Source organism: Barbus barbus (assembly GCF_936440315.1).
Source record: "Barbus barbus genome assembly, chromosome: 8".
Taxonomy (NCBI): domain Eukaryota; kingdom Metazoa; phylum Chordata; class Actinopteri; order Cypriniformes; family Cyprinidae; genus Barbus; species Barbus barbus.
Window position 1 is genome coordinate 16146016 of NC_136736.1, and position 26602 is coordinate 16172617.

At 38.0% G+C, this 26602-nt stretch overlaps 2 protein-coding genes across 3 annotated transcripts in view; both read right to left on the reverse strand.

The window, feature by feature from the left end:
- Window positions 1–20784, reverse strand: part of LOC306873825 (propionyl-CoA carboxylase alpha chain, mitochondrial-like) — a 57702-nt gene extending 36918 nt beyond the window's left edge. The window contains exons 1-7 of one of the 2 annotated variants that reach the window (XM_079423319.1): window positions 20701–20784; window positions 19814–19888; window positions 17749–17796; window positions 17459–17527; window positions 14497–14610; window positions 14208–14261; window positions 1632–1763 (exon numbers count right to left, since the gene is read on the reverse strand). In XM_079423319.1, the coding sequence (XP_079279445.1) occupies window positions 1632–1763; window positions 14208–14261; window positions 14497–14610; window positions 17459–17527; window positions 17749–17796; window positions 19814–19888; window positions 20701–20754 (546 nt within the window). In that variant the 5' untranslated portion in view covers window positions 20755–20784. Of the gene's footprint in view, window positions 1–1631; window positions 1764–14207; window positions 14262–14496; window positions 14611–17458; window positions 17528–17693; window positions 17797–19813; window positions 19889–20700 lie in introns of both variants that reach the window. The other variant, XM_079423320.1, reaches the window with a different exon arrangement.
- Window positions 20785–22503: 1719 nt separating this feature from the next.
- On the reverse strand, window positions 22504–25156 carry LOC306873598 (zinc finger protein ZIC 2-like). Its single transcript, XM_079423014.1, has 3 exons — window positions 23957–25156; window positions 23402–23565; window positions 22504–23292 (listed from the first exon to the last, which is right to left on the reverse strand). The coding sequence occupies exons 1-3, from the start codon at window positions 24882–24884 to the stop codon at window positions 23104–23106; spliced, it is 1281 nt and encodes a 426-aa protein (XP_079279140.1). The 5' UTR covers window positions 24885–25156; the 3' UTR covers window positions 22504–23103.
- Window positions 25157–26602: the final 1446 nt, after the last annotated feature.

Here is a 26602-nt window from a genome sequence, read left to right on the forward strand (position 1 = left end):
CGGCAAGATCAAATGTGAAAATAAAGATGCTGTTCTATTTATCTTCATACTGAAAAAATTTTTTTATTATGCTTTCCACAAAAATACAAAGCAGCACAGCACTGATAATGAGAATGTTCCTTGAGCAGCAAATCAGCATATCAGAATTATTTCTAAAGGATCGTGTGACACTGAAGACTGGAGTAATGGCTGCTGAAAATTCAGCTTTGCATCGCAGAAATAAATCACATTTTATAATATGTTCACATAGAAAAGTGGTTTTAAATTGTAATAATATTTCACAAACTGTTTTTATTGTATTTTTGATCAAATAAATACAGTTTTGGTGAGCAGCAGAGACTTCTTTCAAGAACATTAACAAAAAATCTTACCAACCCCAAATTTGTACAGTATAGTGCATGCACTGCACATTATATACTATGCAACATATGTATATTATTATCCCCACCACATATGTACTGTATTTCTGTGCTTCATCAAGATGCCGTTTGTTTAGTCTAGCTAGAAAAGTAATAGAAAATGGTTTTGATAAAGTATCCATCATGAAGCTGGCCAAAAGAAAAAGTGTTTGTGAAAATGCTTTTAAAGTCCATGTAAAGTGATATTAAAATATGTGTTCTGAGTTTGTCACACAACAGAAAAATGTGTTATTAACCACCCAGCCAAATTTGAATGATAAAAAAAAAAACCGCCAAGTAACTAAAATTATCAAAATCTTTGAAAAATAAGCAGGACTCGCTGCTCTCAAATGCTTGGGGCGTGTCCGCTATCGGCGCTGAAACCACGCCCACTCGCGGGAAAGCGGCCATCTCTCTCAACTGTCAAATACCGCTACAATCTGAATGGATGCTACTGATACTACCTCTAGTAGCTTAATTGGATTTATACAGCCATACATGTTTGAGCGTGCAAATTCGTAATGTAATTGTAGACGCGGGTCAGCGCTGCAGTGAGTTGAAACCGCCTCGTCGTCAAGGCGAGCGCAGCTCATGGTTGCTTAGCAACGGCAAACACCACGAGAGCGCAAGCTCCGGTGCGCTTTGAAAGAAGAGAAAACGGTACAGCTCGCGTTTCTAGATGCAAATTGTGAACGCTCAATGTTTTCAAGTTGTATGTATTCTGCCACATATTGATGTCTCTGGGCTAAGACCCGGGTATCCATTCACCCTCAAACCGTCCCTGCCTAGAATCTGTATATCTAACATCACAGACATTCAAAAAGACAAACTAAGAACTTGACCTCTCAACAGTTATTATGGTGTTAGGGGTGGGGCCACGCTCGGTGGCTTCATTGCGTCATCGAGCCACTTTTTAGCCCCGCCCAAAAAATCCTGAACACAGAATTGGTGAAAAACTGTTGAACGGTTTAACTCCACTATTCAGTACTACATAGTTCGGCTATTCAGTACTACATAGTTCAGAGTCTTTGTAATGTGTTTCAGCAATACATTTCTAACATTTGTAATGTGTTAAGAAACAATTCTCAGAATTTTCTTTACACGGACTTTAAAGATAAATAGCATAAGTATGTGAGAAGTAATGGATTCTTGGGAAAAGACTGAGGACAAAAATAAAAATAAATAAATAAATAAATAAATAAATAAATAAAACTTTCCAAATGTTGATCTGACCTTGACCACCCCATCAAATCCTGGGATGGTGTTGACTTTGGCAGCTTTGGCGATGAGTTTGCTCTCGATCTTATCCCCCATGGCCTGGATGGCATGTGTGTCGGGACCAATGAAGGTCACCCCCTCGGCTGCCTGTAGAGAAAAGAATTCATAAGAAGGCATATTTTATGTCATCTAAGTTATTTATTCTGAGCAGATCTTACCTACAAATCATGACTACAGGCATCAAATCTATTAAGACAACCATCAGAAAATGTCACGTCACGCTGCACAACTCAGAGATAATCTGATCGTACATAACACACACCCACAGGTTTTGTTTCCACATCAAACATCAACACACCTGCAACATTACATGATCCAGCTGTACTCTTCTGGTCATAATAAACTGCTGTGTATAATCATGATCTGACTCCACTTTTGTTCATAGCACCAGTCAAAAGTTTGGACACACATGACTGATGTATGTTTCTCATGATCTTAAAGAACTTCGAGTTCTGTGCAAAGGTTTGAGGTCAGTAAGATTTTTTCATTATTATTATTAAAGAAATTAATACTTTTATTCAGCAAGGATGTATTATATTGATCAAATGTGAGTAAATATAGGCCTATTTATAATGTTACAGATGATTTACATTTCAAATAAATGCTGTTATTTTGGACTGTATATCTCAGTTTCCACAAAAAATATGAAGTAGCAGAACTGTTTTCTACATTGATAATTACAATAAATGTTTCTTTAGCTGCAAACCAGTATGTTAGAATGATTTCTGAAGGATCATGTGCCACTGAAGGCTGCTAAAAATTCAGAATATAAATCTCATTTAATAAATTATCTCCATTTATTATGTCTGCAGATACATGTAAACTCATTTGACTTTTTTTTTTTTTTTTAAACATACCTATATGTATAAAACATTTACTATAACCACTGGCCACGCACAGCATTCTAACATTTTGAAAATCTAAATCTCTCATCCTCAAAGAGGTAAACGACCAAGCTTTTGTTGCCAGGGGAATCAAATCCCTTCACAAAAAAAGACCCCTGGGGTATACAGCTTTGGTGAAGTAAAGAAAGGTAGCTTCAGGTAATGCCTGCAGAAACATACATCTAAATAACGAAGCCAGAAAAAAGAACGGGAAAAGGGAGATCTGTTCTTTTCTTTGTTAGTCTCGAGAATCGGGAGGCTATTACTTCCTGGCTAATATACTACAGATAGTGTGCCTGAGGCGCACAGAACCCACGGAGCTCTGTAATTAAAAGAGGGATTTGACCCCATGACTCTTTCAGCTCCAACTGGACCCATGGTGTCATGAGATAAAGGATAAATCTAAATGAGGCCAAAAAAGTGATCTGTTTGTTCTTGACAAGTGCTTGGGAAAAGAAACAAACTAAGGTGTCAACAAAATCAGCTTCTGTAATCAATTAAAGTCATTACAAATCACTAAAACTAATAAAGTGGACAAATATCACAGGGGAGTTTATTTTTCACTAAATCAGAAGTTTGCAAGCCCAAAAATTTAAGATTCACAATACTCTCTTCGGTTTGTTGCCAAATATGATATGTAATATAAAGTATAAAATCATATATTTGCTTGATTGAGACAAATGAGTCCTTAGAGCAACTAACAACCTTTTAATATATCAAAGAACTCCAGAACAAAAACAAAACCAACTTCAAAACAAAATTTCTAAAAATTATTAAAACAAAAAAACAAACAAACAACAAAAAAAACAGTAAACTAAACAACAGAACACAAAATATAACTCCAAAACAAATACAAAATAAAACTTTGAAACAAAATAACAAAACCACAAAAAAATCCTCCCAACATGGCAAAAACGGAAAACAAAACACTAAACACAAAACAAATACAAAACAGCAAAACACATCAAAAACAACTAAACTAAACAAAACAGAATAGACATATAAAACGCAAAAAGAACTCCAATACAAAACAAAATACACAAAACAAACAAATGAAAAACTAAAAACAAAAAAGTTAACTAAACTAAAGGAGTGACATGAAGTAAAATAGATAAATGGGACACAATATCACGGTTTAAATACACTGAAAAATGATGGTGGCCCCTGTCACACTAGAGACCTTTCCCTCAAAACTCTGACAGTGTCTCTGTCGAGTTCTGGAAAATTAAATCCAATAAAACGCTTGGACCCATTCAGATGTCACTCATTCTCTCTTCTCCTCCTGTTCATTTTTATAAGTACCACATGCACAAATGCACATGAGGGACATTCAAAGGGATAGACAACCAGCGAGCCGCTACAACAACAGTAAAAAGAGTGTGAGCTTCTAGAAGTGTCAAGAGCTTGTGTACAACTGTGCATGTGAGCGGGAGAACACTAGGATAATGAAAACATCTTGTTCAAGACAACATCCAAAGAGTGAAAAGGCATGAAAACACACACACGCACACTCCACTCAAACTCAATCTCCTCTCTGCTATTGAAAAGCGCTTCTCTTTTAACATGCTAAAGAGGCTGTAGAGGTAATCCTAACAGAGCTCTCTAGGCTGAACCTGCTCATGCCCAGGGGCTCTGGCCAATCGTTTGTGCTGCGTAAAACTGTACTGACAGTCAGGCAGAGGGGGCAGCTATTCAGGATGGGGGGCTCATTCACCTCTTATTCATGTGGGGGGTATTGCTATTCAACTGCTAATGTAATGACATCTTCATTTCCACACACACACACACACAGAAGGCAGTGGATGGCCCACTCATCTGCGTGCGTGCGTGTGTGTGTGTCGCGCATGCGTATAGGGGAATGTAAAAGAGTGACTGGGGGATGGAAAGATAGAGAGAATTGAGCAGGTACAGATGTTATGAAAAACTATTTATATTTATTCATACAGCAGACACTTGTATCTAAAGCAATTAAGTATATAGGGTAAGCGGGACAAAAATGTCTGGAAAAAAATAAAGCGAAAGATTAAAAACAATTAAAACAAAACTATAATAGCATAATACTTAACATGAGGCTGACATATGGTTTAAATTAGTTACTTGTACTTAAACCACTTTCTGTAAGTGTGTGAATCATTGCATTTACTATTTTCTGTAAGCAATGCATTACTAAGACACTTCTGTTTTGTTTGAAAGATTTTTGAATTTTTTTCTGGACTGATTAAGGGGGAAATTTAGTGGGATTTGATCATGGTAAAATTTTAAGGGGATTAAATACAGCAAAATATGTTTGAAAGATGAAAGTACTATTATTATTAGCTAAAAATGCATTAATGCTACATTGTTTCAAAATTTAATCATATTAAGGCTCAAACATATTTTGCCACAAAATGGCGCCGCTGATGGCAGCTATTGTGCGTTGCTCCTCGGTGTTTGTATTGTTTTTGTTTGTTTTTCCTGTTTTTTGTTTTTCAAATAAGATCAGCTTTACAAGGGATGATCTACTGAACATTCGGCAGAACACACCACAAAATCTTCTACCGGTTTTTGATTTTACGGACGTTTTGCTGGACATTGTAGTTGGCGGAGCTGTAGCTCTGGTCAAACGCTTCAGGAGGCGCAGACGGGGAAAGAGAGCCGGCGCGCTCGTGAAACTTCGTCAGCGCGGATTTAGAACGGCGTTGCCTAGCATCCATCTGGCGAATCTCCGCTCTCTACCCAACAAAACGGACGAACTCCTTCTGCTCTCCCGGACAAACAAGGACTTTTCTAACTCTGCTGCTCTATGTTTCACGGAAACCTGGTTGAATGGCGACATACCGGACAGCGCGATCCATCTGCCTAATTACCAGCTGATAAGAGCAGATCGGGACACAGAATCAACGGGGAAATCGCGCGGCGGCGGGACATGCTTTTACATCAATGAGAGGTGGTGTACAGATGTAACTGTTTTAAAGAAGATGTGCTGCTCAGATCTAGAAACGCTCTTCATTAACTGCAAGCCGTTCTATTCGCCGCGGGAGTTCTGCTCGTTCATTCTCGTGAGTGTTTACATTCCACCGCAAGCGCACGTGAGCACAGCTCTACAGAAACTCGCTGATCTGATCACAGAGAGTGAACAACAACACCCGGACTCTGTTTTAATCATTCTCGGGGACTTTAATAAAGCAAATCTCTCCCGTGAACTGCCAAAATACAGACAGCATGTTACATGTCCCACCAGAGACAGTAATATATTGGATCACTGTTACACAACAATAAAGGACGCATATCACTCGGTTCCACGAGCAGCTTTAGGACTCTCTGATCACTGTTTGGTTCATCTTATTCCATCCTACAGGCAGAAACTTAAGTCTGCGAAGCCTGTATTAAGATCTGTTAAAAGATGGACTAACGAAACAGAGCGGGATTTACAAGCCTGTTTCGACCTGACTGATTGGTCTGTTTTTGAAGCTGCAGCAAATGACCTGGACGAGCTCACAGAGACTGTAACATCATATATCAGTTTCTGTGAGGACATGTGCATTCCTACCAGGACTCATCTATTCTACAACAATGACAAACCATGGTTCACTGCCAAACTCAGACAGCTCCGTCAGGCCAAAGAAGATGCTCACAGAAAGGGGGATAAAGTCTTGTACAAACAGGCCAAATACACACTGGAAAAGGAGATCAGAGTGGCAAAGAGGAATTATTCTGACAAGCTCAGGAACAAATTCTCTTCCAGCGATCCGGCTTCAGTGTGGCTTGGATTAAAGGACATCACCAGCTACAAAACACCACCCCCCAGCACTCTGGAGAATCAACACCTGGCAGACGACTTAAACGAGTTCTTTTGTCGTTTTGAACGATCACCCCACACCCGCCCAGAACACCCCTCCACACAACCATTCACACCTCCAGCAACCCCTCTCTCCCCCACACCTACAATTCAAATCAGCGAAGACGATGTGTGCCAGGTCTTCAGGAAAAACAAAAGAAGGAAAGCACCTGGTCCAGATGGTGTGTCACCAGCCTGCCTAAAAATCTGTGCTGAGCAGCTGGCCCCCATCTTCACACAGATCTTCAATAGATCACTGGAGCTGTGTGAAGTCCCCTCATGCTTCAAACGCTCCACCATCATCCCCGTCCCAAAGAAACACAAAATTACTGGACTAAATGACTACAGACCTGTGGCACTAACGTCTGTAGCCATGAAATCATTCGAAAGACTGGTTCTGGCTCATCTGAAGGACATCACTGGACCCTTACTGGACCCCCTGCAGTTTGCCTACAGAGCAAACAGGTCTGTGGATGATGCAGTCAACATGGGACTGCACTTCATCCTGCAGCATCTGGACAGACCAGGGACTTATGTGAGGATCCTGTTTGTGGACTTCAGCTCTGCTTTTAACACCATTATCCCGGAAACCCTTCAAAATAAACTAACTCAGCTCTCCGTCCCCACCTCCGTCTGCCAGTGGATCAACAGCTTCCTGACAGACAGACAGCAGTTAGTAAAGCTTGGCAAATTCTCATCCAGCACTCGAACCATCAGCACTGGAGCTCCTCAGGGCTGCGTACTCTCCCCACTGCTCTTCTCCCTCTACACCAACGACTGCACATCTAAAGACCCCTCTGTCAAGCTCCTGAAGTTTGCAGACGACACCACACTGATCGGCCTCATCCAGGACGGTGACGAGTCTGCTTACAGACAGGAGGTTAAGGAGCTGGCTGTCTGGTGCAGTCTCAACAACCTGGAGCTTAACACGCTCAAAACTGTGGAGATGATCGTGGACTTCAGGAGAAACCCCCCTGCTCTCCCCCCACTTACCATCATGAACAGCACCGTGACTGCAGTGGAGTCATTCAGATTCTTGGGCACCACCATCTCTCAGGACCTAAAGTGGGATATTCACATTGACTCCATTGTCAGGAAGGCCCAGCAGAGGCTGTACTTTCTTCGCCAGCTGAGGAAGTTCAACCTGCCACAGGACTTACTGAAACAGTTCTACTCTGCCATCATTGAATCCATCCTCTGCACCTCAATAACTGTCTGGTTCAGCTCAGCTACCAAATCTGACCTCAGAAGACTACGGAGGGTAGTCCGGACTGCTGAGCGAATCATTGGTACAACCCTCCCCACTCTCCAAGAACTGTACTTATCCAGAGTGAGCAAAAGGGCTGGTAAAATCACTCTGGACCCCTCACATCCAGCACACAACCTCTTTGAACTGTTACCATCTGGTCGACGCTACAGAGCTCTGAGCACCAGAACGACCAGACACAGGAACAGTTTCTTCCCTCAGTCAATACATCTCATGAACACTCAATAAATAAACGTAGAACACACAACTAATACATTATCCATTCACCACACTCACTTATTTTATTTTCTCATTTCTAATTTGCACATACTTCACCTGTACATACATAGTCGCCTATATTATATATTATATATTGTGTATTTTTTATTTTTTTTGCTGCTTTGTACATTGGTTATTGGCTATTTCCTGTTATTTTGTTTCATTACCTGTGTCCTGTCCTGTTACTGTCTTTCTGTTGCACTGTGGAGCTTCTGTCACTACAACAAATTCCTTGTATGTGTAAACATACTTGGCCAATAAAGCTCATTCTGATTCTGATTCTGATTCTGATTCTGAAGTGTGCAATTTCTGTGCCACTAACAGCAAACAGAACCACAACAAATGATTACATTTTTTCAGACTAGATTTGCACCTCCCCCATCTGCCATTATCAACATAAGCTCATTGGAAATACGTGCCTCTAAATACATTTCTGCAAAACTGAAAAAAAAACATACATATGAATTGCTGCAGTTTCCAGTTGAAATAAACACTAGATGCAATAAAATTCTGGCAACTTTTATCACACAAAGTATGATTTGCAGATCCACAGTTTCGATTAATAAAGCCTATTTCGCACAATTACTTGAGGAATATCATGTTATGAATTCAAAATTTTAACATGCAGCAACATTTGAAAACTGATACTTTTGACCGTTAGCATCACATATCCAGCTTCATCTTATGGGTTTTTATATTTATTAGGCTTGTTCGATATAACTCACGCAGTGTGGAGTTCGACTTAAGAGGTGAAGAGCTCGGTACGAATCCCGTGAAACTACGGTTCCACAAATTGTGCATAAGAAATATAACATATAAGGAAGTTCAAATGGCACGGCTGCAACAACAAAGCCGTTTTTATACCAGTTTTGCATTTGTTAACACTATCGGGTAGGTTTAGGGTTGGGTTTGGTGTAGGGGATATTTCCAACACGATAGAGCATTAAATTTTAGCAACACTCCTCGGATATTTGAATTATGAACCACCGCAATACGTACCTGAAGCAACGTAATAAAAACACAGCAATGTGTGCCTGTACCAAACGTAACAAAAACATGCAAGGGTCATGTCTTGAACCCGCGTTTTAGCGCCACTCACTGGACATTTCACTTTGAAACTGCCTCGAAACGTGGAGTAAAATCCATAATAACGGTGTTGCAGAAATGTATTTAGAGGCACGCATTTCCAATTAGCTTGGGTTGGCCATTAGTCAAGTTAAATAGGTATTCAACCAACAAACAAAATACACTGGTCGAGACAATGCTGTTATGGACAGTCAAATTTAAATAGAAAATAAAGTGAAAAATTTTAATAAATATATAAATATGAAGTTTTCCTCTTATTAAATGTAATTTTATGAAAGTATTTTGTGTTTGAATAGTTTTTAAACTGAATTTAGATGAAATTCAGGGCAATCATAATGACAAAAGGTTTCCTTTTTCCCAATGTCAGTGCATTTACATATTGATTCAAGCCACAATAGACGTGATCGCAACTAAAGAGTATAGCAACAATTGTTAAAAAACACTATAAACAATTTAGTTCATTAAACTACTGTTATCAGCCGTCAAATAAGGATTCTCACTGGCTGCAACTGAAATCTCAGAGTAGATAGGACCTACCTCTTTTGAATAAGTACTTATTGACTGTTAAAAAATGCATTTGATAGTATATAAGTATGTCGTATGAATGTAATCTGTAATCTACTACATTCGTCATGTGTTGTCATGCGACCTACAGCATCAGTTGCCATTTACAACTATTCATTGGATCCGCACTTCAACATCTTACAGGAAATAAGTTGGTAACTGGGTGCTTTTGGCCTTGTTTTATGAATACTACTCTTTTCATATACTGTTGTTTGTCTATTATATAGTAGGGAAGTATGCATATTTGGACGTAGCCAAATTTCTTTTTTCTCCTTGGTTGTCTGTGTGAATTATTAACCTCAAATCTGAAACTGCTTTGAAGAAAAATAGCAGATAATACATTTTGCAAAGTCACAGTCCATTCCAGCCCATGCAACACTTAGCAAAGGATGCTTTTAATGATGTAGAAATTCCACACTTCAACTTTCAGTGTAATTTCATTTATATTAAGAGTTCTGCAATAACATCACAGGTAGAAAGCATTTTCTGGAGTAGATGCATAGCTCCAAAGCACCAAAACATCACAAAAAAAAGACATTAAACTAAACAAGCAAACAAAAAAAAATTCTAAATAAAATGTCAAAAAATTTTAAACAAAAAGGTAACAAAACACCAAAGAATGCTAAAAAAAAGAACCCACAAAAAATCCTCCCAACATAGCAAATCAAAAATAAATAAAGCAAAACACCACAAAAACCACTAAAAAAAAACACCGCAATAGAAAGAAATTTAATAAAAAAAAAAAAATTAAAAAAAAGCACAAAAGTTAATTAAACGGTCACATGAAATAAGCATTTTCTGGAGTATATGCACAGCCTACTACTAATGTAATTCAGTTACAAACCAAAATGCAGCAAAACTCCTCTAAAAAGCGGCTTCTATTCATTAGTTGCTAGGCAGATTTTCCTCAAAGTCGAAATAGATTTAACCCCCCCCCCCCCCCCCCCCCCCCCCCCCCCAAAAAAAAAAACTGTAGTTTGAGACTCATTCACTGCAGGACAACAGTCAAATCAAAAGGTGTCCTTTACATCAATGCAGTCGACAACCTTGAAGAGACATGAAACAAATCTGGGTTCAGCTGAGCTGATTTGGGTCCCTGACTGCTTAATATTTAACACTTATTTTGACATGCTGATGAATTTTTAACAGGCTCTGTTGATTACCAGTATGATGTTCTACTGAAAGCCTTCGAAACTGCACCAAAAAAAGCTCATTTATTTTAGATTTTTAGCTGAAAATTTTATCTACAACTACTTCTATGCAACCTATCAACGTGAGCCCACCGTTGCTGTGACGACGCCCCATGTGTGTTTCCCTCCTGCCTGAATGAGATTTATATCAAAGGAGATCTAGCGAGCACATCAGCGCAGCTGCCGGAAACTCTGCCAGGAGAGTCTCACGTCATACTACACGAAAGAGAGTAAGACATGTAACACATGAGATGTGTATATTGTACAATAAATAACAATGACTGACTATTGAGGAGAAAAGTAACAGAAGGAAAGAAGAGAAAGAAAGAGGCGTACGGTCTTCCCTCATCTCTATTCTCAAATTCTGTCTGTTCTTCTTTTCTCTGTTCTACAATGCAGCAAACCAAGCAAAAGAAGATATCTGGCAGAAGAAATCTGGAATCCTAAAAAAAGCGAAAATATCTAGATCAAAAAAAGAGAGTGACGGCCCCATGCGAACTCTCTGTGTGTGTTTGAGGCCTGCCGTGTCACGGAGCATGTCCTTATTTAGTCAGAATCGATTGAAGGGTTAAAAAAAGATGGTAGCTACTGAGTTTAGTTGCCATGGCAACACTGAGGCACAGTTGGAGGTTGGCACATGCACTTGTCAGTACTGGAGAGCTTGGAGTAATTATTTTGGGGCACAGGGGTTAAAGGGATAGTTCACCCCAAAAAATTAATTCTCTTAAACATTTGTTAACTGTAATATTGTTTTATAATTGTATTACTTTCTTCAACGGAAAAACAAAATAAATTTATTTTAATAATATTCTGTATGTTCTTTTACAAAAAAAAAAAAAAAAAAAAAGTAGTAGTCCATAGCATTATTTATGAAAGTCTTCTGAAGCCATGCAATGTTTTTTTTTTTTTTTTATAAGAAACCCTCCGAAATTCTCCATATCCACCCTAGCTTGAACATTTAGAGTCAAGCATTTTTTTAATTAATCAGTTGATTTGGTTCACAAAACCAGTCTGAATTATAACTGACAAATCAGATTTGACTCTTAGCACTTAACATTTCTCTGGAGGGGAAGAATGAGCTATTTCTTTAGGATTGTTGAATATCAACTACCTACACTACCATTCAACGGTTTAGGATCAGTACGATTTTTTTTTTTTTTGGAAGAAATACCTTTACTCCGAAAGCATGCATTAAATTGCTCAAAGGTGACAATTAAGACATTTATAATGTTGTAAAAGATTTCTTTCAAATAATTATTTGAACTTTCTAGTCATGTATTAAAGGTGCTGTAGAATGCAAATATGCACAATATTTGAAATTGTTCTCTGATATCTACATAGCAGGTATGAGGCTTAGGAAAGGGCAACAATTCTCCAGAAACTGTTTTACATGTCCATTTAAAGCCCTAAGATTTCTCCCCAGAATGAAACGGTCTGTTATTAGCTTATTTGGAAGGGTCATTAATAATAATGTTGAGCTCTGCTCTGATTGGCTGTTTCACAGTGCGGCTCATTTCAGTAGCTCACAGGAAGGAAAAACAGGGAAATATATATATTTCAATACTTTCTCGCTCAGTTATATCGTTGGGTAATTATACTGTAAATAAAATGCGGGCATCAGGGAGCCGCTATTAATATGCTGGGCAGTGAAACTGCTTTGGAATGCATGATCGCATTTTACTTTCGCTTTTGAGATTCGCGATCGCATGTACTCTGTTTATACTAGCGCTGGGTATTGTGACCAATTCTGCGATTCGATTCGATTCTTATTTTTATGGTTTCGATTCGATTCGATTTCGATTTGATATCGATTAGCTATCAATATTTCATTTAAAATGTTAGTTTTGCAGACATGGGATCGCGAACGCAGTCCCTCACTACCATAAATTATGCAGTCGAGATTCCCACATTTGGGGAATTCGCAGATGTGAGAGTTACTGCAGGGGTCAGCACAACCAAGTGCAATGGCCAAGCCTCGCCCTGGGTGAACCGCCTTCTTGATCATGGTGTCTCCCCTGCCAGGTAAGTATATCTATAGATGGTGACACCTTCAGGACCAGAGGTGAATATTCATATCCTCTTACGTGAAGCACGCGCATTAAGAATCGATTCGGGGATTTCCCGAATCTATATCGTTGCGTTAAACTGAAGATCGATTAAAATCGGAGAATCGATATTTTTTACCCAGCCCTAGTTTATACTATGGAGCGGCAGTACTTACCACACATTTTACAAGATCAGATGCTTGTCATTGGTGCTCAAGATCTGTAATTAATTCGCCATCATCCTCAGGCATCTCTCCTTACTCTGTTTATGTGGTAAGTGAAATCGTATGTACTGTAATGTAACAGGCTACAGCTAGCAAGGAGCTAACCTACCCATGTCCTTTCAGTGGCTCACGTTATTTTAGTAGAACGCGTTATTTGTTTTCCGTGCCTTTCTGAATACAGACACCAACTCATCCCTGCACTTCACATCCCCTGCACACCATGGAACATAACATTTATTTCCATGATCTGCCATTTTTGCTGTTGTCCTCACTTGTTTCTTCATTATACCATGTTTCATTATACCATGCAGAACTTCTGATGATTCGGCTGGCGGCTGGCCTAGAACATGGGCGGGTATATGCAAATGTTGTGGGTGTAACTATTAGTGATCCCGACTGTTACGAAACAGTCGGTGTTATGTTCTGGTTCACCTGTTTTTCAGTAGTCTTTTTTATTCACGAGATTTACATAAGGAGGAGGAAACAATGGTGTTTGAGGCTCACTGAATGTCATTTCCATGTACAGAACTCTTATTATTCAACTATGCCAATGTATCATGGTTTCTACAAAAATACTGATATTAAAATTGACATCAATAAGAATTTTTTATTGAGCAGCCAACCAGCATATTAAAATGATTTCTGAAGGATGACTGGAGTGACTGCTGAAAACTCAGCTTAGCATCACGTGAATAAAAATCATTTTCAAAATAGAAAACAATTATTTTAAATTGTAGTAATATTGAACAAATAAATGCAGCCTTGGTAAGCTGAGGAGACTCTTATGACCCCAAACTATTGAATGGTAATGTAAGTTCACTCAGTATCATGTAAATGGACTTATACAATCAGAACTGGTTAAATTCTAAAAAATACAGCACTGTCCTTCAAAATAAATAAATGGATGTGAATGTGGAATGAGTCTCTTTATCAAATGACCCTTTTGGCCTCTCTGCCTTCATTTGGGTTGCAAATAATCTTCTCACCTTAGAACTCACACCTTTAATTAAATTACTACTGGGGGGTCCGAGCTGTTAATTACAAACACTGTGTGTGTGGGTGGGAGGGACACTGACCGATGCAGAACAATAAGTGAAGGGGCTACTCTTCCCCCAACTCTAACACAAACTCATTTAAATATTTCTTTTCTTTAACGATCCACATTTCTTTCTCTTTCAGGGAAAAGGCAAACTCACCAGTCTCTTGGCAAACTCTTTATTTTCAGACAGGAATCCATAGCCAGGATGAACCTATAAGAGAGAGAAAGAGAAAAATTATTTACCTACATGCATCCATAGAATTCATGTTATAGAGGTGACATTTAACAGCTTCATTGCATCAACTCAGTTTATAGATAATAACACTGTCCAGGGCACCATGTTAATAATATATGACCTTGTTTACGCCAACATGGATTAGGCTCCAACTGTGCTAAAGTCCCCTGTGTTTTACCTTACACATACACACACACACACACACACTCACAGCTTGTGCTCCAGTCTGCTTGATGGCATTCATGATAGTGTCCATGTTCAGGTAACTTTTACTTGTAGGGGCAGGGCCAACACACACAGCCTCATCAGCCATCTTCACGTGAACCTGAGGGAATGAATTAACACACAGGAAAATCGTCAAAGTCGAAATCCTCATATCACATTTCATTTTTTGAACTGTCGGGAAAAACTAGTTAACTTATGATTTATATATTACACATTTTGTGACTTTCTCTCATTTAGGGGTCTTTAACATTCCTGCAATTTGTCGACACTCTGATGTGCTGTGGCATGGGCATACAAAATTATTTAAATTATGATCTTTGAGGCTCAATTTGACCTGCTTTTTTCATTATTAATGGCAACTGCACAGAATGGGGAATTGTTTTTTTTATGCATTATGTGCTTACAAAATTTCTATTATGATGTTTAAAAGTTTATTTGACCCACTTATTTCATTATTAACGGCAGCTGAACAGACCTGAAATGTTTATAAATGTTTATATGTATTTTAAGCTAGTTTCTTTAACTACCCTCTAAGGGCATTAAATTAATGCATTTGGCAAATACTTTTAACTACTGAAATTTACACTGCCTAGAAAGCATACATTTTTAACAATCCATTAACATTTAGTTTGCTGGAAACCAAGCCCATGATCTTGGTGTTACTAGTGCCATGATTTATGGTTTGACTTTCAGGAAAGCAAGCAAAAAAGATGCATTTAAAATGTTGAACTTAATTTAAAATGTATGATACTGCTAATAACAGTTTATTGGGGCCAAAAAAAAGTTGTGTGTTCTAGTTTTAGTTTTTCATAGTCTGATTTTCAGTGAGTTGTAATGATTGCACCCAGATTTTAACCCAATACTCTGCATTTTAAACACTTGTTGTCACTGTTGTAAATGCCAGTCAGTTGTCTGCTCGGCCAAGATGTCGTCACACACGGTGTGAAGCAACTGTGACAGTGAGCTGACGGAGTGATAGACCTCACAATGGGAAAGCATTAATATTGACAACTGCATCAACAGGGGAGGTTTGGAGAAGACTCGCTAGCCAACTGCTGCTTCTCTGCTAATGTTTTCCACACATGTGTAAAAAGGGAGACACAAAGTTGTTTTCCCTCACATTTAACAAGGGTGACTCAAACAAAGGTGGAGGAGTTTGCAAGACACTCAAATGAGTCCAAAAGACTGAAGCAGCCACATACTGCAACCTGACTTTAAGGTTCATCTTACTGAAGTGATTATGTAACTATTTTTAACTGACTGTAAATTCTTTTTGTTTACCAAAAAAATGTTTTTAAATGAAAATTAAATGAATTAAAATACACTACTTGGTTTTGAATCGCACAGAAAAATCTCTAGATGTGTTTTCACTGACAGTGAGTTTAATGAGTATTCTGTCTGAGCCTTTTAATGCAGCGCAAAACTTGACGGCTCCCCACCATTTGTTTCAGGAGCCTAATAAACGTCTTTTTCTGTCAGCACCGACCCTGTTAACTAGAGAGGACATGAGACAGCCTGTGAGTCCTGTTTGCTTTTAATGGAACACTTTAATGCAAACACTAAATTACTACATAAGTTAATTTATCTTTCATGATGTTTCAGAAAACGGCATTAGAAAAGATAAAAAGGAATGTGTCTGTGAAATATTTCAACATCAATCGTGGGGGTCAGTATATGGACTTCTAATGTCAATTTGTTCCCCCATACAGAGTCCAGATTACCCCCCCCCCCCCCCTGCTCTGTTTAAACATCTTCATTTAGATGCTCTTTGGAAGGTGCAAATCAAATGCAAAAGATCCCCACCTATAACCCCCCCCCCATCATTCCCACAATCCAGCACAGAACACAGCAGGGGGACGAGCGGAGTTTAAAACACAGCTCCTATCAAACTCTCATGCATATGGAGTAGGAGGAGGTGAAACCTGACAGCTATCAATCACAGCAACAGAGGATTACACTCCATGGAAAGATAAAGTTGAGAGGAGCAAAAGCTTTGGTTTATCTGGCAATGCTTGTAAAAGTGTAGTGGGGTCTAACTTAGATATTAGTACCAGACTGCCTCCAGATGACTAACCTGCTTCAGCCAAATTTTTTTACTCATTTCAAATGCTTCATAGTCTTCATGTACAGCATATACGAGCTGTTGTATTAGTAATCTCTTCTTTGATATGTGGAGGTTTTTAATGAATTATCAAACATAATATACAGTGGGGCCAAAAAGAAATTAAGATGTTTCTAGTTTGCATTTTTCCAATTTAACACAAGAAATTTAATTAAATGATATTAACAGCATAACCAATTTAATAAGAAGTTAAAATGAAAAATTAATAGTTCAAAAAAAAATTCAAAACTTCCATGAAATTCCAAACCTGTGTGATTTTTTTTTCCTCTATGGAAGATAAATGGTAACCAATTGTTTGTTAACCAGCATTCTTCAAAATATATAGGTTATACAGCTATGAAACATGAGGGTATGTGTATGTGTATATATATTTTATACTGTATACACACACCCACATATGTGTGTGTGTGTGTGTGTGTGTCTTTTTTTTTATCATTAAATTTGTTTGAAATACGTCAAAGACTTTTGCTTTTTTATTCATAATAAGAATAGAATAGTTTAAAACAATGACAACCAATACATAAACTCTTACTGCCGAAATTCTAACCTGCTTCCTGGTGAGAAAGGATCAAAGAATGTAACGCTTAGTGACATGAAAAGCAAGGCTGTCCAGTAAAATCTACTGAATAGACAGCTTTGTCCTACTGAAATCACATGATGGCGGTTTTTTACCTTTCAGCAAATCACGAGTGAGTCTTAATTAGTGAGAATTAACAAGAGAATGATTTTCAGCCAAATTAGTTTTTGAATAAATGTGCTTTCAGACTTTTGAACCTCAATGTTTTGTCCTTTTTTAGGGTACATCTGAATATTAATTTTCTCTCACCGCACTGGAGTCCACATCGCTGTGAACTGCAACTGTCTTGATGCCCATCTTCTTACATGTTTTAATCACCTATAAATGAAAACAAAGAATGAAACAAAGAAAAGTTTTTCATTTCCTAGTAGTTAAAATGTACCGAAGGTATGAGACATTATGAAAATTCATGTAAAGATCATACATCTAGGAATTCACCCTAATTTAAAATGAAAATGGCCTTAAGGCAAATCTAATGTTTTACCTTAAATACACTGAAAGGAACCTTCCTGGTGATGAACACACACACACACACTCACCCTGCAGGCGATCTCGCCTCTGTTTGCAATGAGGATTTTATCAAAGGTCTGTGGAAAGGAAAAGGGAACAGAGCGATTAAGATATTTGTTTTGTCAACACATTTGATTTGTCCACAGTATGCGTCTCTAACACTGACTAAAGCTCAACTCATTTAACTGTAAGTGAAAGCTGTTCAACACACACTGCTTTTTAGATGACAAGAAGAGAGAAGAGATAAAGCCCTTTGAGATCAAGTTCTAAGTGCAGAACTGAATATAAACCTGGATGATCATAATTAAACTGTCTCAGGTACAAAAACTACTTGTATACTAAACTACTATTATCTATTCCATGAAGTGCAATAAACATACACAAGTTTAAAACGAGGGAGATCTAGATGATTCTGACTGTTAAGGTGGATGTTAGTGTGCCTTAAAGATCAAAGCATTAGGCTTTGCTAATGTTGTCTGCCACGTGTAAACAATTTATGGAAAAACTGAAGGAAGTGTCTGCCTATAAACCATGCGTCAAGATGAGCCTAGGGCCATGTGTATTCAAGAACGCATTCCTGAACTCAAAGCATATTTCCCCATTTGCTCATATTGCTACACCCCCAGTACCCCACAACACACAAACCTCCAGGCAAAGGCTAATTGTGGGAGAATGAAACATCAAAGCTGCATGGATGCAACAAGCTTTTGGGAATGTAGAGGCTGAGAGAGTATGCAAAGAGAATCTTGACCTTGATATACGGGGTGTTTGTCAAAATAACTGAGGCTTCCTTGTTTCCTCTATGGATATCTATATGTAGATACCTCATTCTACTGCTCCAGACACGTCAACATGTCCGTCATCTTGGCTACTCATCACTCTCACCAACCAAACCATTAGTTTTTATTGGAAATGTAGCAACAGTTTGCAGCCTATGGTTGCAGGAAGAATAGATATCACTGGTAGGGCTTTCTAATGGTCAACAGTTGTGTAGAAATATCTAACACTAATGATAAACTAAATCCTCTGTAAATCAGTTTGTAAAGATTAATGTAGACATAAATATTTTGTATAGAGTCCAAAATTTGAAATAATTTTAAAGTTTTTGAAAGAAGTTTATTTTGCTGACCAAGGCTGTATTTATATGATCAAAAATACTGTAAAAACAGTAATATTGTGAAATAGTATTACAAATATTATTACTGTTTTCTGTGTGAATATATGTTAAAATGTCATTTATTTCTGTGTTCCTAAATTTTCAACAGGCACTATTCCAATCTTCGGTGCCACATGATCTGTCAGAAATCATTCAGTGCTCAATTATTAATAATGGTTCTTGTTATCAATGTTGAAAACATTTTTAGAGGAAACTGTGATACATTTTTCCTGATTCCTTAATAAACAGAAAGTTCAAAAGAACAGCATTTATTTCAAATAGAAATTATTTGTAAAATTATAAATCAGACCTAATTTAGTGCAAAAAAGTATTAATTTTTCAAATGTTACTGACCCCAGACTTTTGAAAACTGTTGAACATTTAAAATAAAAGAAATGTTTCTTAAAGAGCAAATCAGTGTACTAGAATGATTTTGAAGGATCGTGTGACACAATACGGGAGAGTAATGGCAGTAGAAAAGTTATTTTAAATTTAAATGATATAACACAATGTTACTGTTTTACTGTAGTTTTGATCAAATAAATGCAGCTATGGTGAGCAAGAGAGACTTTATATAAAAACATTACAAAAATCTTTTGACCAATAGTATACCTTTGAATAACTAGGCACAGAATCACAGAGCTTTAATCACTGCTAATATGACATCTATGCACAGAAATCAATGGTTTCCTCTTTCATCATGAAGGACATGTCAATTGACATAAAAGACAGTTGATATTGCACAAAGTGCTGTTTTGTTTGTTTGGTTGTTTACCCTAGGTCTCACTTAGATTCTATCATACAGTCTGACAGACAACAATTGCATAGAACCATAGTACAGTGTTCATGCACTAAGACGTAGGAAAGGAAACAAGAATGCACAAGTAAAGAAAAGTGAAACATCAATTAATATTAAACACTCTTATAATCAGACTTACCTTCTCGTTTGGATCATGTACTGTAGAGTATCGGCAGATTACAACACCGCACCTCTGCTTGCTAAAACAGACATCCTAAAACACAGAGAAAGACGATCCTGAATGAAACTGTTTGTAACAGAGGTGCCCAAACCAGGACCAGCAGGTCAAAGGGGACACTTGAAGAAACATCCCATTGAAGCATTCCTTCACGTCTAATTAATCATTTTGGGATTTATTTATTCTCTATCTTTTGCATTGAAATTTAAAAAAATATAATAGAAATTGATTTAAAAATGTATACATTTTATATTTTAGTATAATATAAGTGAATATAATGGGCAATTTACTTCCAGCCCACAGCTCTCAATCTTTTGCCCCTTCATAGTAAAACATTTGGGTACCTCTGGTTTATAACTTCTTTCAAAACAAGTGACAAATGTTTTAGGACCCATTGCATTGTGTTCATTGCAGTAATGAAACATGAAGGACACCACCATCGACCTTTAAATAGATATCAAGTCAGTAATATAATTGCCTAAATATTATTCTGAACAACAAAGGCATTTGTGTTTAATTCATATGTCTGAATGAACATGGCTCAAAATGGACAAAGAAGCTTGTGATTTACAGTTTAAATCAGCAAAAACAATCCGACTGACTGATAGTCGTTGATAAAAGTGAGACATTTCAACGATAACAATGAAGGACACACCATATACTTATAAGGAGCAAGTGATGTTTTATAAATGATACTTGACAGTTACGAATCATGTGAACTTTTAACACAACTCAGAGCGCTTAGTCCCATAACAAAGCAATGCTTTGTACACAATTCTGACAAATCAACAGATTCGTTATATGAATTGTTTCTCTGCAAGCAGCGACTTCAAATATCAAACGCTCACCTTAACAGCAAGCAAAACTCTTTGAAAACCTGCAGCGCTTCTGTAAGCCGCCATGATAACCGCAGCGGCGCGCTCTTATGACGTAATTACACATAGTTTGGGGGGTGTTTGCCCTCTCGACCAATCAGATGTGCTCAGAGACTGAAGAGGGGGGGACACAGCGACTGAAAAAACCGTGACCTTGAAGGCTATTCTATTGCACCTGCACGAATCCCTAAATTGTGACTATGCATTAAAGATTATTTTAAATATTTGATTAAAATGGGTGGCAGTTGTTAAAGGTTTATGTATTTTTATAGCAATTTATTTCTTTTATTTGGCATTTATTGTATTAAAATGGTTTAAATCTGGAACAGATTAAACTATCAAGTAGGTACTATTATTCATTACATTATTATTTTTATTTCTTTGTTTTGTATTGACACATTTTCCTGAAAGTAAGCATTCAGAAAACCAATACTGCAAATGATGGTAAAAAAATAACAGTGTAGGCTATGTCTAATTTCTTTTTTATTGAAAATGTAAAGGCAATTATACAGCTACTTGAGTACTTGTATGAGGACTTTCAGACCATTTGTGTTTGTGAATGTAGTCTAGCTATCATGAGGTGCAAAAAAAACACGGCCAAAGATAAACACAAAGAATAAAATATAGGTCATCATGTCATTATGAATCATAATAGTTCTTGTCATATCCTCCTGGGACCCAGAAAAAAAAGTTTTGTGAATTTAGTATTTGTTCATGCCATTACATTGTTTACAGCATAAGAAAGAAACGGAAAAATAACCATTTTGAAGAATAATTTTTTATGCAATGCTATGTCCTCTGTAGAGGACACCAGGACTCTGTTTTAAATAAATAAAATTACATGAATAGACATAAGGAAAAAAAACAATGGATTTTTTTTACATCACCAATACATTTTTAGGTTTCAGGATTTTTGTTTTATACCAAATTTTGTATAAAAATTATTCTCAATATCATGAAAGATGTAACAGAATGATTTGATATACCATTTTGCTTTATGCAATATGTGTGTAAAACGGCCATAAGAGGGTTTTCCCATTATATACAATGTATCATACACGGTATCTAATTTGCATATTAATATGTTCGTGGGGCAGCATGCAATGAAAAAAGAAGTGAAGAGTTCAGATTCAAAAGCCTCTGCCATCAACTCATTTATGTTCAGTTATTTCACTTTAATGCCAATTAAAAGAACCAATTCATTAAAGTGAATTTACTGAGCCTATGAGAGCCTGAGAAAAATGCTCATTTTTAGAAGAACATTTCAGAGGCTTTTGCATCTTAACTCTTCAAGTGTAATAATTGGAGTAATAACTGGCAAGATTTTCCCAATAATATCTAATATTTCATATATGCAAATAAGATTTCTGGTGTCCTCTATATGAAATTGATGTCCTGTTTCATAACATAAACAAATAGTATTTTGATTTGAAACCCCATAACATTTTCATGAGCTGTTTATTTATGAAAATTTATTTAAAAATTAGTCCGATTTAAATTATAATAACAAAATATTATCATATTTCCATAAAAGTGTTAAAGACTATGGAGAGGGCGTGGTCATATAGTCAAACCTCCAAACATTCAGTATCTCTGAAAATCCCTGAATCATGCGCTATTTACAGGACATCTCTGTAAACCGTGTAAGACATATGTAAGATCTCAAAGAAATTCACTAAAATATAATGTCCACTACAGAATTGTAAATTAACGAATGCAACATTTGGTTTTATTTTTTGTTTCATTTTATTGTCTTTATATATTTTCTTTTATTTTACGGTTTGGCATTAGCTTTCAAGAATTTACATCTTAAAACTGAATAACAATATACAAACACTTTAAAGGTAACACTTCTGTACACATTTAAGTCGAGGAGTTTTTCATAAATATTTTGCACTTTTAATCAAGTATAAGCTATACCATAATTTAAAAAAACTATTCTCAAAATTACTCGAAGTGGATCATTTCCAGATATCTGTAACATACATGGAAATAATTCTTACAATAATGTACATTCACAGAATTGTGTCCATTTTAACGCACAACATTTGACTTCGGCACTTGGGATCCCCGTTAATACTTTTATGGTAAGACAATCAAATAGCTCTCTATTCTAATGACAGGAATTTTGTATTCAAACATTGTAACTTGACACGACCTTACAGTCAGAAAAATACATCCATCTTCCTCTTTGGCAAATTACCAAAGCACATTTTATTCTTCATATAAGAAAACAGCCTTCATTTTAGTCACATAATAGGCTACTTTTCCTTGAGTTACAGTGCAACACTGAATCTTCGACATGCTGACAACACAAACCCTCATTTATTATTTACAAATAATATTTTCTTTTATATGCAGTTCTTGGCGGAGACCTTAAACGTACCACTCGCTAAAATTGGACGCTAAGGTGCCGTGGGCGCTGCTGTTGAGCGCGACTGAGTCCGGCGACATGGTGCTGTGCGTTTCTGAACACGGAGAGATCAAACTGGAGGGGGTGGAGGACTCGTACCCAGAGCTTCCAGCGGGAGAGGAGTCCACCACCGGAACTTGATCCTCGTGAACCTACAAAAGGCATCAAACACTTAGAATCGGTTCATTCTGACTAAACTATGATATGCAAGGTAATGGATTGGAGAACAGAGAATAGCTGTCAGATTATTTGAATTCTCACCTTCATGTGTTTCCTTAAGGAGCTGGGATGAGTGTAAGACTTGTCGCACAGTTTGCACAGATATGGCTTGTCAGACGTGTGAACGTGCATATGCTTCTTCCGGTCACTGCTGTTGGCGAAACGTCTGTCACAGCCGTCGAATTCACACAGGAACGGTTTTTCTCCTGAAAGACAATGTTTTACCTCACTAGTAAGAACTTTACACAAAGAATGAATGAATGCTACAACTACTCTCTCAAAAAAGCGGGCTGACTTTGATGCTTCAAAAGGGGTGATGGCGCAATCCAATTTACGCATTCAAATTTAAGAGCAATTCACACTTACAAAAGCATCCGTTTTTAATTATAAAACATCACTATCGGATTTCTAATCTTAAACTAACTTGTCTAGCGATTGATGAGACATCAATGCGTAAGGGATGTATGCAAAAAGTGCTGTTTGTTATTACTTAAGACTCGAGCAAGGTCAAAGTTGTAGCTTTGAAACGGAAATGACCATTTCAACGATCCAATAAAAAGCCATGTTTAAAAGAACTTCAATAAAAACCTGTATCACCTGTATGTGTTCGTTTGTGTATTTTCAGATTCTCTGAGCGCGCAAACACCTTGCCACATCCCGGGAAGGGGCACGCGAAAGGTTTCTCTCCCGTGTGCACTCGGATATGATTCACCAGTTTGTATTTTGCCTTGAATGGCTTGATCTCCCGTGGACAGTCCTCCCAAAAGCAGACGTGGTTACACTGTTCTGGGCCGCCAACATGCTCCGTGGACACATGCGTGACCAGCTCGTGCATGGTGCTGTAAGTTTTGCTGCAGCATTTTTTGGGGTCACCAAGCTCCGGGTCGATCCATTTACAAATGAGCTCTTGTTTGATGCACTGTTGTCTCATGTAGCGGAAGAATGCGCCGGGATGGTGCGCCATGTTCATACCCATGTTTAGGCCATATTGACCATAAGGATCGGCCCGCGCATTGGGCACTTGGTGATACTGCTCTGTTCGCCCGAAAACCTCACCGGGTAATCCAAGGCGCCCGTTCAGGATGTTTGGAGAGCCGTGATGGGACCCGTGCTGCTCGTGGATTCCAGGGAAAAGTAGGTGACCCTGACCTTCTGGGTGAGAGTGATGGAGAGGCGCTGCTGTGGAGCTGAAGATGGGGTGTTGCCCGCTGCCCGGAGTCGAATCCCCAAAGCCTCGGCTGCGCAAGAGAAACTCCCTGGTGGAGTTAAACGTGGAACTGGCGTACGAGGCAGCGTGCGCCGCCGCATGCGCTCCAAGAGCGGCCGTGGAATAGCTGGTTGCTTGGGGCGCAAAAGCTGCACTCTGGCCCGGGGACAAATCGGGGTGGTTCAGTTTGAACGCACCCATGTGTGTCGATTCCATGAAACTCATATCTCTGTCCTGCGTCTCGCTCACAGCCGAGTGATGCCTTGTGAACGTGCCAACCCCTAAACCAGAGATTTGGTGGCCGGCATCCAGTAACATCACCACGCTTTTTGATTACAAGATGCGACTACACCCGCGTTAAAAAAGAAAACAAAAATAGGATATGAATAAAATGAGTGGCTGTTAATTGCCCGAAATACGGCTATAATTAAAACTCATACCAAGTGATGAAGTTAGTCAAATCAAATAAAATCCTTTTGATACGATGGAAAAGCTGCAAAAATGTACACAATTTGTACATCGGTACAATTGGTGCGCCAAAGTGAAACTAGTAGCGGTGGCGCAGGTTCTCTGTGCGTCGTGTATCCAACAGAGTGTTTTTGCGCTCATGACTGCGCTTATCTCTGGGGTCTCTCCAGGGCACCCCACGCCCCCTCACGACAGTAACCCCGTTTCCCACATCTAAGAATCCCATTGGTCTGTGTAACTCCCAAATCCTGTTCACTCGTCCAATCAAACGTTTACTCACCGTGAGTAATCAGGGCTGACGGTTCTTGTGGCTCCGCCTAGATTTATGCGTTTACGAGAGAACAATCTGTGCTAGAAGTGAGGGGGAAAATGAATGAAATGCAAAACACCGTATTACAATATTATTTATTATTAGGTCATTATTTGATTTGAATGCAGTGACTGTATTAAATATGTTTAGTAAGTTACAAGATACATTTGTAGAGCTCTCTAATTTAGCAAAACATCTTCTTGACTGAACAGATTCGATAAATCGCTCACTACGACATTAATATTTTCCTGAGTGGAAGTTTCATTTGGGAGCTCATTCGATTTGTAGCTTTTACTATAAACTAGGGTGGGGTATCCTTTTACAGCACATCAGTGAATAAGCTTTTAATGTTTATATCACCGGTTTGGGTGCAGATTTGTGCAGTGCGCGCGATTGCGTTATGGTGACCTGCTTCGTCCTCGTTTTTGTAGGCTATAGCCTATATTTTGTTCATCACCAAAATGCACAGCTGCATAAACCATTTTGGTCTCTACAGTCAAGCTGTGGAAGTTATTTTTTTACAATTTCACAAAATCGTTTGTATTTACAAAAATCGTATTTTTTGTGTGTTTTGAGCTGTTATATAAACACTTTTACGAGAGTAACATTTCCTATTACAAATCATTAGGCTACACAAATAATTTTTAATTCAGCACAGTGTTCATGGAAACTTAATGCAATTACATTTGATATTTGATTTTCTAACCTATTTTAAGAAGTAGGCTATATTCGACCTTGTTGTGTTGTATCAGAGTTAACAGGAAAACAGTGTCCTTCTCTCCAGCGTCTCCGAAAACCAACACTTTTGTCAATAGCTTATTTGGACAAGGGCTCAAGCCTTAGGTCTCAGAATGAGCAGTCAAAGAGAAGGAAGGAAGGGACATGAGAGTGCTGTAAAGAGGTAAGTCACCGGCTTTGAACTGAAACTTATTATGGGCTCTGGTTGTCCTGACAACGGCGGTGAGATGGGAAGTCTCTCCATTGTGGATGAGTTGTTCCTCTTCAGAGGAGATCTAACCCTTAGACACATATTTACGGGGCCAGTCTTGAATTGGTCACATACACAGACGGAGATCTATGTCAAGAGGTTAGAAGGGAACAACTGACCCTTTTCACCACCGAACAACTTCATGAATATTTCAAAAACATTACTCCACAGGGCAATTAAAATATCTCAGGCTCACATAATAAAAAAACATTCAGAAATCAGAATTAGCTGATTATGCCTCGAAGGATGAGGTTTACAAAGAACCAACAA